Source organism: Halichoerus grypus, chromosome 14 (assembly GCF_964656455.1).
Source record: "Halichoerus grypus chromosome 14, mHalGry1.hap1.1, whole genome shotgun sequence".
In the NCBI taxonomy this organism is placed as follows: domain Eukaryota; kingdom Metazoa; phylum Chordata; class Mammalia; order Carnivora; family Phocidae; genus Halichoerus; species Halichoerus grypus.
The window spans coordinates 62,818,167-62,832,599 of NC_135725.1; the positions used below are offsets into that span (position 1 = coordinate 62,818,167).

Below are 14,433 nucleotides of genomic sequence, written 5' to 3' on the forward strand. Positions count from 1 at the left end.
GCTTGCGTCAGTTAGGCCACATCAGCGCAAATCTTCAGGCGCCCAGTGTCTGCCAGAAGAAATTTCCCGTCTGACCGTAGCTATAGCCTCCCTTTGGTAGGGATCGGACTCTATGAAGGACGCTGCGATTCAAAGAAAGGAGGCGGAAGGTCTGTACTTCCCACACAGCGGCTGACCAAATCGCCTGTAACAACATTTGTACAGGCATATGGTGGGACAACTCAGGCGTCCCTGGAGCCGGCGAGGACCCTGCAGGGGCCTGGGGGCGGGGCCTGAGCCAGCCTCTCCAGCCGCCGGTCCTTTGAGGACTCCACCGTCTGCTTCTTGGCCGTCAGTTTCAGCCTCCAGCGCCTTCCAGTCCTCAGCATGGTACGGCGGCCCCAGCCTTCTCTTCTTGGTCCCGCCTCTTCTCTTGGCCCTGACACTGGCCTTCCGCCTGGCCCTCCTCTTGTGGCTGTCTTGCTTTCCCCAGGCTCCACTGCAGGTGCTGGTCTGGGCCGTCAGGGCCTGGGGCCTGGGGCCTGGGGGCTTGCCGGGGGCGCTCACTCGCCTGTCCACTTGTCTCTCTCTCTAGCCTGGTCCGACCCCCAGTGGCACTAATGTGGGCTCGTCGGGGCGCTCCCCCAGCAAAGCAGTGGCCGCGCGGGCGGCTGGATCCACGGTCCGGCAGAGGTAAGGACCCCCGCGACCCTCTGGCTGTGCGCTTGGAGAGATGGTGCCCAAGAATTCGCTGGTCCGGAGAAGGAGACCCCGGGATAAAAAGAGTCACAAGGGCAAACTGAACCTCAGGCGACGTGGCCGTAGGTCTTGGGTGTCTCGAGAGGGAGGCAACGTTTTCTTCGAATTGCGCAGTTTGGGGCACCTCTCTTGAAAAAGGAAAGTTAACAAACTGGAGTGGGATCAGAGACAACTTTGAGAAAACTGATGTCATTAAACAGGTGTGTCTGGACCTAAGCTTTGCAGTCACATTTTGATCTGCAGGTCCCCTCACACTGAGTCCAAGATGACTTGTCCGATGCAAAACTCAGTCTCCTTTCATCCTAGCTTCTGCCCCAGTTTTATCTCCCTTACTTCCCTCCGGCACTATGACTGTGTATTCATTTCCCCAAGGTGAAAATTTAAGGGTGGTCGTGGATTTTCTTATGCTCTGTCTCTCTTTAGTCATTTGCAAGACCGAATGGCACATAAAAAGCTTCTCATCAGTTGTTTCCGTTTTCATGTCCACCGTTCCAGTTTACCCCAACTTCTCTCCTCTAGACATTTGCATTTCCTACCTAAGTCTTCTCTCCAGGTCATTTCCACTCCAACCTGCCCTCCCCTCTGATTCTGTCACACATCTTCTTAGTTTCTATCTCAATTTCTTGTTGCTGAACTTTAAAAAAAAGAAGAAGAAGAAGAAGAGGGGTGGATACCGATGGTCTTGGTGTTATTTCAGCCCAGCTGCCTCTCCTCCTCTCTGGTGATCCAGCAACAGAGAGCTTATTACTGTTGAACTCACTAGACGACCCCTCCCCCCACTTCTGTTTATTCTGCAAGACTGAGCTCAGGGGTTCTTGAGGCCTTCCCTGACTTAGAAAGCAGCAGTAGCTGTGAGTCTTCTCTTTGGCTCCCACAGCATTTTGTTCATGGGGTTATAGTAGCATTCATGTTTCCATATTTATCTCCTTCGTTAGATTTTGACAGAAATGGCCCAACATCTGTATCCTACTATAAGACCTGACAGAATAAATGAAGGAATCAAGCCACTCTGTAGTCTCGGGATTTTTGAAGGAACTATAGGGTATAGGAAGAGGGAGGCAGTTACACTGTGGCCAGAAAGAAATGGTAAAATAGACCCCTAATAGAAATTTAAGAGATTAAATGGGCTCTGTTAACTTCTACCTGGCTTTCCAGTGGAGGAATGGGAGATATTTTGAGTACATTTGGTATTTCCAGGTGCCCTGATCATCAAATCCTCTGCATTGCCCCATGTGCCAGTAGGTGTAAGAAATCTTAAAGAGCCTAGACTGATTTCTTTGGGGCTCCTGTAATTCTAGGGGACTTTGAGACCAAGCACTGCAGTTGGGAGGCTGTGGGAATAGTGGAAAGTGCATGGGTCCTAGTCCTGGCTCAGCTGATGATTTACCATGTCCACACTGGGTTTACCATCTAGCTCAAGTTCCTTTTTATGAACAAGGATGAAAATTTCAGGTACCTACCTCACAGCTTAAATATGTATATCCTTGTGTGTGAGGGCTCTTCTAAGTGTATGAATTGCTGTGTAAATCCCTGTACAATTACATTTACTATTTGCTATCAGTTATCTCATAGAAACAGCCGTACGTATGGACTTAGGAGTTCCTGGGCCACTATGTAGCCAGTAATCAATGTGTCTGCACTAGAGTTTGGGGTAAAGGCCACGGCAGGGGGAGGTGAGGATTAGGACCAGAGTTGGAAGGGCAGTGGGAAGAGAAGGTGGCAATAGGGTTTTCACTTCTAGTTTCTCCCTGCGTGCCCTGGTGGATGGCACAAGTACTGTCGGGCTACTTCCGGGTGCCTGGGCTGCTCATCTCACAGACCTGGAGCCCCTGTGAGGGACATGTCATCCTACTTCTGCCCAAGATCTATGGCCAGTATATCAAAATAGTGAAAACAGATCACAAAATAATTTTTTATAAAATGTATACTCCATTTTAGGACATGGATTACAATGAGAGCTTAATTGTTTTTGTCTCTTTTGTAGTATATACAGAAACTGAAAAACATTTTGAAGTAGTCATTTTAAAATCAATTATATGGATTCAGGGCTTTTTAAGCAAGGGTTTGTTACTTGACTTCACAAAAATACATGTGAAGAGAAACTGAAATTCATTGTTCAAATGAGACGCCCATATACATGGGCAAGTGGATGGGCTCCAGAGTCAACTGGGTTCACTGCCGAGCTTGGCTGCCTGCTGGCTCTGTGGTCCTAGGCACTTTACTTAACCTTTTATGAGCCCATTTTCTTCATTTATACATTGGAAATGGTGACTACTTTCTGGGGTGGTTGTATTCATTAGCATATGGCAGGTACTCAGTCCTTAGTGGTTATCACGATCAGTGGAGTAAAAGCAAGAATTTGGGTGATCTGGCAAAGAAAGTGTTTTTCTGAGGGGGGGGGGTTTGTTTTGTTTTTATTTTTGGTTCATTAACAGCGTAGTGGTAGCATATGTTATAATGCTATGGTAAGGGGCTTCCGAGAAAAAGCTTTTTGTAATATTTCTTCCAGAAAAAACGCGAGCTGTGGAACAAGGAGCGCGGGGCGCACGACCTCAGCAGGCACGGGGGGCATGTGGCGATTCTACACGGAAGACTCCCCTGGGCTCAAGGTGTAAGTGTTGGGGAACAGACGTTGTTGAGTGTCACACAACCGTGGGGCAGTGCAGTCCCTCCACCAGTGGCATTTGCCCTGATGAGATGTACGGTACACGACAGCTTCATTCGTGCCAGGTGGGCTTGGTTTGGTTTGTCTGTGTATCAGCCATTTAGTTTCGAGCCTAGAATAACATCTCCATGGATTGAGGGAAAGCAAGGGAAAAATCTTCATGTAGCTGTGTCAGAATAAATGATGGGAACAGAGAGAACTGGAGGGAAAACTGCTTAATTAGATGAACTTGCTCTTCATTTGGTGTTCTTATCCCACACTGAGAAAGAGGAGTAACCACTTGTATTGGGGTTGGGTGATTTTTCAAAGCTCTCTTGGAGGCACAAGCTGATATTATTACAGCCTAATGGGAGGGTCTGTATTAGGCTGTGTTACCAAAAGTTCTTTGGCCCCCTTTGCCTTTGGTGGGTGGTGGGTGACCCTGGAGGGTGAACATAACCACTGTCTAAGTTCTTCGGTCAGGAAGTGCTCATTAGGGTTGGGAAATGGGCATCCAGGGTCTCCAGGCCTTGCTCGCCTTACTTTCCATGGTTTCTGGTACCGTGTGGCAGAGCTGGTCCCACAGGTCTCTTCGTGTGAGGCTCCAGAACACCCCTGCTTACCCTGCTTAAACCCGGTGGCTAAGGAATTGGAATAATGACGCACTCCGGTTCGCGGAGCACCTCTGTTCACAGAGGCAGTTACATGTGGAAGGCGGCCAGCAGGGGCAGGAGCTGTGTCTTCTGACTGTTCAATCCCATGCTCTTTCCATACTGATCGTTTGGTAGAAAGAGACAAAATTAGATATATTTGGATTAATTAAATTAACTTGTAGCTTGACTTGGATCGCAAATGTAGTTGACGAAGGCTTCCCTAGAATTCTTGAGATTTGGTTTTATCGAGTGATTTTTTACTATTCTCTTGAAGACTTGTTAAGGCGAGGATGAGCTTAGGAAATCATTCCTGGCGTTGGGGTATGTGAGTTGGCGGCATGAAAAACGTTTTGGTCTTTGTTTCAAGGTAATCTTTGTGAGTATTTCAGAGAGAAATTGTGAAGCCCCTTGCTCTTCAGGGTCTCCAGGGGCCTTACTTTATACCCTTCTCAAGAAGGGGGTCAGACCTGTTCTCCTGGGGGGTGTCTGGCCTGCACTGGCTCTCGGCTTTGTGCTGTCGAACAGCCAGGCTTGCTTGCTGCTCCTTACTGCTTGAGTCCTCCCAGGATAGAACCTGTTCCTTGAAGTGTCATAAACCATAGTTTATCATCAATAAGAGACAGATGTTTTTGATGAAAAGACACAGTTGGGAATTTGTATCCACAGATCCACATCTTGGAGCTTGTTGCTGGTTCTTCTTAGGAGTTGAGAATTTTTTTTTTTTCAGGCTGATAATAGCATCTCCTGGAAGCTTACTATAAACCTGCATTGTGTTCGTATTAACTTATTTAGTACCTCAGCAACCCTATGGGAGAGGCACTGGGATTATCCCCATTTTACAGATGAGGAAAATGAGGCCCAGAGAAGGTAAGTGACAGGGCCTCAGTCACAGCTCCTGGGTGACAGAGTTGATTCCCAAATTCCAGCTCTCTGGGAGCTGCGCTCTCAGCTTCATGCTCTGTGTCTCGTGTTGCTTTGATGTCGCACCAGAGTAGGGGATGTGCTTAAGTGTAACTCGGGGAAGATTCCTTTCATGTACTTTTAAATTTGTTTACTCCCGTAATTGTACAGATCTTGGAAGAACAGACTGGTGTAGCAAGGACTTTGATCTCTGTGTCGTCTGTTGGCCACTAGTGGACTCTTACTCTGCTGCCCTCGCTGTAAAGATTTCTGGGGTCTTTTCCGTTGTCCACTTCCCATTTGTATCTGGGAAGTGAAGTGACATCTTGAATTCTCCAAAACCGGTGTTGGCAGGAAGAGTCACAAAGGAGGGGCCCATAACATTTCATCAGAGTCAGCATTCACAGGTTGTGTGAGATCAAGGGGTTCTCCCTTTAAGAAGCCCATGTACTAATTCTCAACTTGAGAAGCATTTGATTTAGGGAAGGGCTGATAAGTAAAACTTATTTCCTTCCTTTAATAAACCTCTACATGGAACTAGATGGGAACTTTAAAAGAGAGAGACAAGTACCCTGCTCAGTGGGGAATCTGCTTCTCCGTCTCCTTCTGCCCCTCCTCCCCGCTTGTTCACTCTCTCTGTCTCTCAAATACATAAAAAAAAATCTTAAAGACATTGGGGAGGGTATGTGCTATGGTGAGCACTGTGAATTGTGCAAGACTGTTGAATCACAGATCTGTACCTCTGAAACAAATAATACAATATATGTTAAAAAAAAAAAAAGAGATAGCAGGAGGGGAAGAATGAAGGGGGGGAAATCGGAGGGGGAGAGGAACCATGAGAGACGATGGACTCTGAGAAACAAACTGAGGGTTCTAGAGGGGAGGGGGGTGGGAGGATGGGTTAGCCTGGTGATGGGTATTAAAGAGGGCACGTTCTGCATGGAGCACTGGGTGTTATACGCAAACAATGAATCATGGAACACTACATCAAAAACTAATGATGTAATGTATGGTGATTAACATAACATAAAAAAAGAAAAAAAAAATCTTTAAAAAAAAAGAGAGAGGGACAAGCAGTATGTATCGAATCAGAAAACTGGAGTTCAGATCTCCCCTTTCTGTTCTGTCTGTGTGTTCTTAGGTAAGTAGTAGTCTCTGAGCCTCAGTTTTCCTTGTTATAAAATGAGATTAATATTTGTTTGTTCTGGGTCAGGAGTTTGTTGATAAGTGAAAACACTTTGTAACTTACAGTGTGATATGTATCTTTGTATGCCTAGTGCATTCTAGTTAGACAATGAAGGTTGTCTTTAATAAATATTAATTTGAAATAATAGTTTGGTAATTGGGTTATTTGCACTTAAAGAGTTTGGGAAATTTTTCTTATTATTTTTTATTATGGAAAATATCAAATATATGAAATTAGACTAGTGTCTCCAAGACATCAAATCATTTTATTTGTATATATATTTTAATACGTTTTACTAAAAGATAAGGATTCCTCCTAAGCAATCACAGTGCCGTCCCCACACCCTCAATATATCCATAATAATAATTTGGGGAATATAATTAAATGTTGTAAATGGTATTCTTGGGTGAATCTTAGGTACCTCCCCCCTGCTTTATCCCCTCGGCAATCTTCAGTGTTACAGCTATAATATGTATTATTACTAAAAGTAAGCATGCCTCTCTTCTTACTTCCAGTGGCCCTGTTCCAGTATTGGTTATGAGTCTTCTGTTCATCGCTTCTGTATTTATGTTGCACATTTGGGGCAAGTACACTCGTTCATAGATTCGGCTACATCCATCTGTCTGTCATCTGAAGAAGAAGGAAAAAAACATATCTTGGACCAAAAGCATAGTGACTTTCTGTTTGTGAGAAAGAAATATTCTGTAAGCTTATTGTTTTACAGGGAACTTAACAAGAATTGATTTAAGGAATCAATTTTTTTCTATGGCTAATAAACTTTTTAATTCATTATACCAAGTCTCATTGCTGATCCTTGCCTACTAGGTCCCTTAGTCTCTCTGCCTTTACAAGTGAGTATGGAGAAAACATTAGGGGGATGTTGTCTTCTTTGTCGGATTAACAGTTTCTTATGTGACCAGGTAGTCGCTCAAATCCAAGATACCATAATTGGCTGTGGCTTGTTTTCTTCCAGGTATTTCTGCCCTGATGATTGTTATGTTGTGTGTTCCGTGATTATTAATGAGTGTGCCTGTGACTCCGTCAGGAAGATCTGTGCTCAGAGGCAGCTGCTACCCAGGGAAAGAGACATAGGGATCCTAACCTAGATATCTTGGATAAAATGTTTGTTCATTCTGTTCTTTGTCTCTGAAACTGTAGATAATATTTTTGCCTCTTGTCTCTCTCAGTTCTTAATTCTGTGAGTGTAGACCAGAGATTTCCATTGATTTCTCACTAGTTGCTAAAACTCTTTTGAAAGAATTTATTTAGTAAATTGGATTTATCAAATAAAATTTTGTTTTCATTTTGAAAATTTTAATTTGTAATAATCAGGGACAATAATTAAGGGACCTTAATAATCAGAGTGAGATACCAGCATTTCTAAACTGAGTTGATATAATTCCAACCCAAAATAAAAAACTTTGAAGTTTCACTTAGCTTACGTTGCCTTTCTGGGTATAAGCATTCAGTTTCTCGTCGACCCTAGGAAACACCCGGAGGAGCTCAAAGCACATACTCCAGGAGCCCAGGACTCTAAGCCAGGATTTCTAAAGACTCAGAGTTCCATATGAAATGCCCTAGTTGTTGAGCAGAATCACAAAATGAAGAGGTGTATTAGTTAAAAAATAGATAATTTTAAAAACCTTTTTCTCAAGTCTAAGGAAAACTTCGTAGAGTTAAGCAGCTTCGTAAGTGTGTTTCTTGAGTCTTGGCTGCAAAGTAATTTTAGGTCTGGGGAACCAGGTTTAAATGATGAAAAGTATGTGTCTTTTAAACAGATTGCCTAATGCCTAATGCAGTATATGGGTGAACATGCTCTTGTAAATCCAACCAAGTGGCAGATTATTGGGGAAAAAATGACGGAAAAACTGGTTCCCTTGGATCCTGGGCGCTGCTCATCGCATGAAAATGCAGCAGCTGTCTTCATTTTGAAATTCAGGGGAAAAAGTTTCACTTGGAAGAAATTAAAGATTTAATGGGATTTTTTTTTTTTCTTTCTGATATTCAGGTTGATGGTTCCAGTAGCAGCTAAAAGTTAGGTATTTAATTTGCAAAGGAAATCTGTTCCTCTGTCCAGAGGGGTGTGTTTTTCTCTGAGGGAGATGCTGAAGCCACTTGGACGAGCTATTTGGTCTTGGGGCTATGTTCTCTTCACTGCAAGATGCCGCCTGTTAGCCCCATCTGCCTCTCAGTGGTCTCCAGTGGACTATGGCCGAAAGTCATGGAGTTTTTGGAGCTAGCGATTTATGAGAAAATGCTAGTTTTCTGTGGCAGAGCAGGGAGATGCTTCATTCAGCAGAAAGGAATTTGGTGGTTGGGCATAAAAATGTACAACATCTATTATGTTCCGTAGCTGCTTTTGGCCCCGATGATACAATGCTAATACCGTAGCTGAGAATCTCAGTGTTCAAGCTGTTCCTTTCTCTTTTCTTTTTCAGTTTTAAGAACTGGGATAAAACAGACATTACCATAAAATGTACCATCTTAGCCACTTTTTTTTTAAAAGATTTTATTTATTTGAGAGAATGAGGGAGAGAGTGCGCATGAGAGGGGGGAGGGTCAGAGGGAGAAGCAGACTCCCCGCCGAGCAGGGAGCCTGATGTGGGACTGGATCCAGGGACTCCAGGATCATGACCTGAGCCGAAGGCAGTCGCTTAACCAACTGAGCCACCCAGGCACCCAATCTTAGCCATTTTTAAGTGTGTAGGTCAGGGGTATTGAGCACGTGGCCTGTTGTGCAACCATCACCAGCAGCCCTCGCCAGAACTCTTTCATCTTGCAAAACCGAAACTCTAAGCCCACCAAAGAAAAACTCCCCTCTCCTTTCCCTCTCTCCTCAGCCCCTGGCAACCACCGTTCAACGTTCTGTCTCTGAATTTGACTCAGTACCTCACAGGAGTGGAATCATACAGTATTTTGCCCTTTTGTGACTGACTTATCCCACTTAGCATAATGTCCTCAAGATTCATCCCTGTTGTAGCGCGTGTCAGAGTTCCCTTGGTCAGCCTTTTAGGTCAGCCTTGTTAAGGCTGAATGACGTTCCATTGTATGTATATACCACCTTTTGTCTTCCTTTCTTTTAAAATAGAGATTTCTAGAGTGTTTATTTCTTGAGCCCTAGGGGACTGTAAGCCATTCATAATAATTCTGAAATCCTAACAAATTCGATCTTTACTTGCATTAAGTCTGCCTTGGCCCAGAGAAGTCTTAAACCCCCTTCACTATGGGCTATCATTCTAGCCACTTCCGAGTGGATCCGAGCCAGCACATGCTAAGCAGAAGGGCTAAGTGATTAGAACTGGGAAGATGAATTACATTATAACTGCAGTGTTGGTGGGGTTTTGGAATATAGGGGAGGTTCAGTGGGGTGGAGTCCGGAGCCCCCGACTAAGAAAGCAGACATCTTTGGTGCAAAATGGTGGTTTATTAAAGCTTGGGGACAGGACCCGTGGGCAGAAGGAGCTACCCCAGGGTTGTGAGGGGTGGCTGATTATATACTATGGGGTTGGGGGAGGTAAGGAAAAGGGAGGTTTCCAAAGAACTTTCATATGCTAAAGAGGACCTACAAGATACCGGAGGCCTTGCCATTGTAAAGTGAAGGTTGTTTACCCCTCTAGTAAGGCATTAACATTAAGATAGTTGGGAACTTCCTGGAGGAACATTACTCTCTGCCAACTTCAAGTATCTGTCGATGGGCTTCTGGTTATAAAAAAATTTAAGTATATCTGCATTTCCTTCTGGAAGCTAGGTTATTGATGATAGGAATGCTTTGTTCTTGTAGATTGCTAAGACATTTGTAAACTGAGGGAGACTCTTGTCTTGTAGGATTGTGGTCTCTAAAAGTTAACTATTTGTTTTTCCTTTAGGGCAGCCAGGAATGCCTGAGGAAAGTCACATATATCCCATGGGCGGGGGGCGGGGGGGGGCGTTGTGGGGTGTCAGCTTCTGCTTTGTCCTCAGCTTGCCTTCTGTTCCCTCATCAGTGTGGACTGGCCCTTTTAAGTCATTGGGGAAAGGGCCCAGGAGTCCCTGAGACTAGTGAGGGATGGAGAGACGAGGCTCCCTGGGTCCGATAGTAGCCCGAACACATTCCAGTAAAACTGGGTGAGAGATCTGTTCTTGGGAGAGGGGGAATGTGCCAGAGCTTTTGTTTTCACATCTGTCTAGACTCCGGGTTTTTTTTCCCAGGTGCTGATGTCCTCATAGAAAGAACTGAAAAAGACATTCTGAAATGTTACAGATGTTGGCATCAAGTTAAAATGGAGGAAAATGTCTACAAAGGTGGCTTTATTCAACAGAAAACCCGGTACAGTATGTGGAGTTCCTATGCGCCCGGTGCCCTGCTCTTGGTCCCCACAAAGCACTACATCAGCCCTCACTTCACATGCTGCAGGAGGACGGTTCAGGCCAGGACGACGTCTGTTTGATTCTGGGGCTACTAGTCGGACGTCCAAAGTTAGTGCACTTACTACCCCATCTCCCGGACGTGGAAGTGCACCTGCTGGCCCTGCGGGTTTACTAGTTGTGGGATCGCGGTTGGCTCCCTTCCTTCCTCTGCTCTCCGCTCCTTTGACTTTCATGGCAGTGCCCATGGGTATCGAGGGAACAGAACGCAAGCTGAGGACAAAGCAGAAGCTGACACCCCACAACCACCCCCAGATGGATCTGTGTGACGTTCCTCAGGCACTCCTGGCTGCCCTAAAGCGAAGGAAAGGAAAAACAAATAGTTACATTTACAGAGATCACAATCCTGCGAGACATGAGTCTCCCGCAGCTTACAAATGTCTTAGCGATCTATAAGAACAAGGCACTCCTATCATCAATAACCTAGCTTCCAGAAGGAAATGTAGATACATTTAAATGTCTTTTATAACCAGAAGCCCGTCGACAGGTACTTGAAGTGGGTAGAGTGTAATGTTCCTCCCAAGAAGTTACCAACTATCTTCACCTACTGCCTTGCTAGTGGGAAAAACAGCCTTAACTTGACAATGGCAAGGCCCCTAGTATCCTGTGAGTCTTCTTTAACATATGAAAGTCCTTTAGAAAACCTCCCTTTTCTTTACCTCCCCCAACCCTATAGTGTATGATCAGCTACCCCTCACAGCCCTGGGGCAGCAGCTTTTTCTGCCCAAGGGTCCTGTCCTTGTGCTTTAATAAACCACCGGTTTGCACCAAAGATGTCTCAAGAATTCTTAGTCCTCAGCTCCAGACATCACTCCACTGAACCTCACCTATATTCCAAAACCATATCAAGTAAGATGATTCCCACCAAAAAGGATTAAATGAGAGAAAAGATTCGAGTGCCTTGTTAATTAGCTAATGGTTAACAAGTGCTTTTTTTTTTTTTAAGATTTTATTTATTTATTTGAGAGAGAGAGAGAGATCAGGAGCAGGGCAGAGGCAGAGGGAGAAGCAGGCTTTCTGCTAAGCAGGGAGCCTGACACGGGGCTCCCTTGACCTGAGCCGAAGGAAGATGCTTAACCGACTGAGCCATCCAGGCGCCCAACAAGTGCTTATTTTCAATAATTTCAGAGATAGAGGTTTCTTATTTAATCAACAAGCAAGTGAATTTACTATTTGCCCTATTTTACACAATAGTAAACGGAAGGTCCAACTACTCAGCTAGTAACTCCAGGTCTGGGAGTTTCCCACTAGAGTCCGATAGACAGGATTATTAAGTATTTGAGGTGAGGGTGACAGAAAGGTATCACAATAGAGCTTCCACAATACAGCTTTTAAAAAATAACACAATTCTAAGACCATGCCGTGCTATGATTTGGTATACTTCAGGCATTATATAGCTTCAGTTTGAGGTTTTTGTTTCTGCAGAAAATTGGTTTCTTAGAAACTGCCCTTCTGACCTTTGTTCATCATATGGAACTTTTGTGTTTGTGGAGAAAGCATAGTGTTTATTCATTCAACAAACATTTACTGATCACTGTGTGCCATGCCCTTCCATTGGGGTTTTTGAAATGACCTGGTGAGGTCACTCTCAGTTTAAGAGAGCTGAGCATTCAGATCCTTGGCCCACCTGGGCCTACGGACTCTAAATAGCTCTGTGATTATGGAGAAATCAGACAGGGAGCCCCATCAAAGCCCCCTCAACTTGGTGAAATGAGTAGTTGGAATCATAGTTGAAGAACTAGTTTGCTCGCGGTGTGTGGGCAATCATGCCCGGGATCGCGAAACTGTCACTGCCTCCCAGGAATTCCATACTGGCTCGTCACTTGTCCAGTGGAAGAAAACCAGGGCATGCCCTGGCTGGGGCCGCTGAGAATTTCCTGCGTCCTCCCGTTGTGCCGTGGAGGAGCCCGGGGCCCGGAGACCAGGGGCTTGCCCCAACAAGTCCAGCGAGTGCATAACAGAGCAGAGGCCGGAACGAGGCTTCCTGCTTCCCGCCGGGGCTCCGCAGAACTGCGCTGTGACCCTATTATTGGGCCTGTGCATAAGTCAGTGACCTCTCTAAGGGCTAGGTTGTGGAACTAGGTAAACCGAGTGGTGGGCTTTGATTAGTGGTATGTGAATCAAGGGGGGAGGAGTAAAGCCAGCAAGGTTAGCTAGTCAAAATAAAATGAATTGTTAGTAAATTTAGGAGAAGGTCAACAGGTTCATAAGACTTCATGGGGAGACAAAATTGGGAGAAGCAGGCAGCCGAAGTACACTGTGTGCATTCTTGGGCCCACACGTGTTAGCTGAGCCGAGCACAGCGTGGGGCTGACTGAGCAGGGTGAAGGTGGAGGCTAAACTGCTTAAATATTATTCCTGGCAACTCGGCCCCTTTCCCCTGCTAGAGACATGGCAATAACTTGAAACACACAAAGTAACTGAACAGGAAGCAGAGACACAGTCATACACAGTCTAGACTGCTTCATTTTGGGGAAAGGTCTAGAAGCTTGTATCTCAGAAAGCACATGAGGACATGAAGGGAAGAACTCGAATTACAGGGAAAAGGGTGAAATTGGTCCTGCAAACACGCTTGTCTTTCTTCCCATTGGCTCTGGTCCTAGGCAGTGTAGATAATAAATCCTGTACTTGCAGCTCCTTCTCCTAGAACCCATCTGCGTTGGTTTGGGCTGTAGAATTGAAATTGGTGGTTCTCACCTGTTGGCGTGTGTGTGTGTGTGTGTGTGTGTGAGGTTTGGGCTGTAGAATTGAAATCGGTGGTTCTCACCCGTTGGCGTGTGTGTGTATGTGTGTGTGTGTTTCAGAATCGCCTGGAAAGGGTCTGCTTCTGCCCCATGGCAGATCTGGCTGGCAGCAGCCGGGGAGGGCCGGCTCTCCAAAGCAGGGGTCACAGCATGGGCTCAGGGTCGCTGGGCCTGCTGTTTCTTGCAGGCCTGTCACCGGCACAAGAGTGTTATTTTTGTCACCCTTTCTCTTCTTTGAAGCTTCAACCAGGGTACCCTTTGCTTTGCAGTCCCTGCCCTGTGCTGGGAAATTCACCCTGCCTTGTGGGGTTTTGCATTTTGTGTATTTGCAGCCTGCCGGCGTGCACAGTGAGCTGGCTGCGGAGCTGGGAAGGCCCTGCAGGGCCGAGTCCCCATTCGCCCTTCAGTTCCCTCCATCTCATAGTGGCACCTCTTCTTGTACACGTGCTGCCCGAATGTACAAAACCACCCCTTGTCAGACCTCCTTTTGTGCTGGAACCTGCAGTCGGCTCCAGGAGGCAGGACAAAATGAAAGGGGCAGGTGTGTGATGATCTTGGCTGGGTGGGCCATCAGATACTGGTGTGGCATCCCCCTGGTCCGCCCCTGAGGTGTCATCGGCAGGGAGCCTCCCTGTGGGACAGCTGCGGAATCTACAGCGGGGGTACCCCTCTGAGACACACACCAGGGAGCCCGGAACATTGGGGTTAATGCCCCGTGCATCCTTTGCCCTGCTTGTTGGTGGCCTTTGTAGTAAATCCAAATTAAATTCAGGTGAGTGGTGTATTCTCGCCAGTCTCTGGCCTGGCACAGGCTTGGTATTCTGACCCAGCTCACTGCTCCTCTTTCTTTTCCTCCCTCCCCTACCTCTCCCCCTTCTCCTTTTCATCTTTCTCCTCTTCCTCATGACCCTCCTCCCCTGCCACCCTCCCCTTGCTCTCTTCTGTTCTACACAACTCAGATTCCTGGGCTCTTGTGTGCAAAGAAACACAATCGTCCAATGAAAGTTATTAAAAAATAATTCTGATTTTCACCTAAACTTTTCCAAGTTGTTGTGGGTTGAATTGTGTTGCCCCAAATTTCTATGTTGAAATCCTAACTCCTAGTATCTCAGGATGTGACCTTATATGGAGATAGGGTCATGGGAGAGGGAGTCAAGTTAAATA

General features: G+C 45.8%; 1 protein-coding gene across 1 annotated transcript; it reads left to right on the forward strand.

Moving 5' to 3' along the window:
• The first annotated feature begins 210 nt into the window (after nucleotides 1-210).
• SEC61B (SEC61 translocon subunit beta) lies at nucleotides 211-6,915 on the forward strand. The gene is made up of 4 exons (XM_036074145.2): nucleotides 211-369; nucleotides 575-672; nucleotides 3,248-3,349; nucleotides 6,637-6,915. The coding sequence occupies exons 1-4, from the start codon at nucleotides 367-369 to the stop codon at nucleotides 6,722-6,724; spliced, it is 291 nt and encodes a 96-aa protein (XP_035930038.1). The 5' UTR covers nucleotides 211-366; the 3' UTR covers nucleotides 6,725-6,915.
• Nucleotides 6,916-14,433: the final 7,518 nt, after the last annotated feature.

Excerpts from the sequence above, each read along its gene's own strand:
- SEC61B (XM_036074145.2), top strand. Across the intron at positions 673-3,247 it reads GGATCCACGGTCCGGCAGAG|AAAAAACGCGAGCTGTGGAA; the intron begins GTAAGGACCCCC and ends TATTTCTTCCAG. Across the intron at positions 3,350-6,636 it reads GACTCCCCTGGGCTCAAGGT|TGGCCCTGTTCCAGTATTGG; the intron begins GTAAGTGTTGGG and ends TCTTACTTCCAG.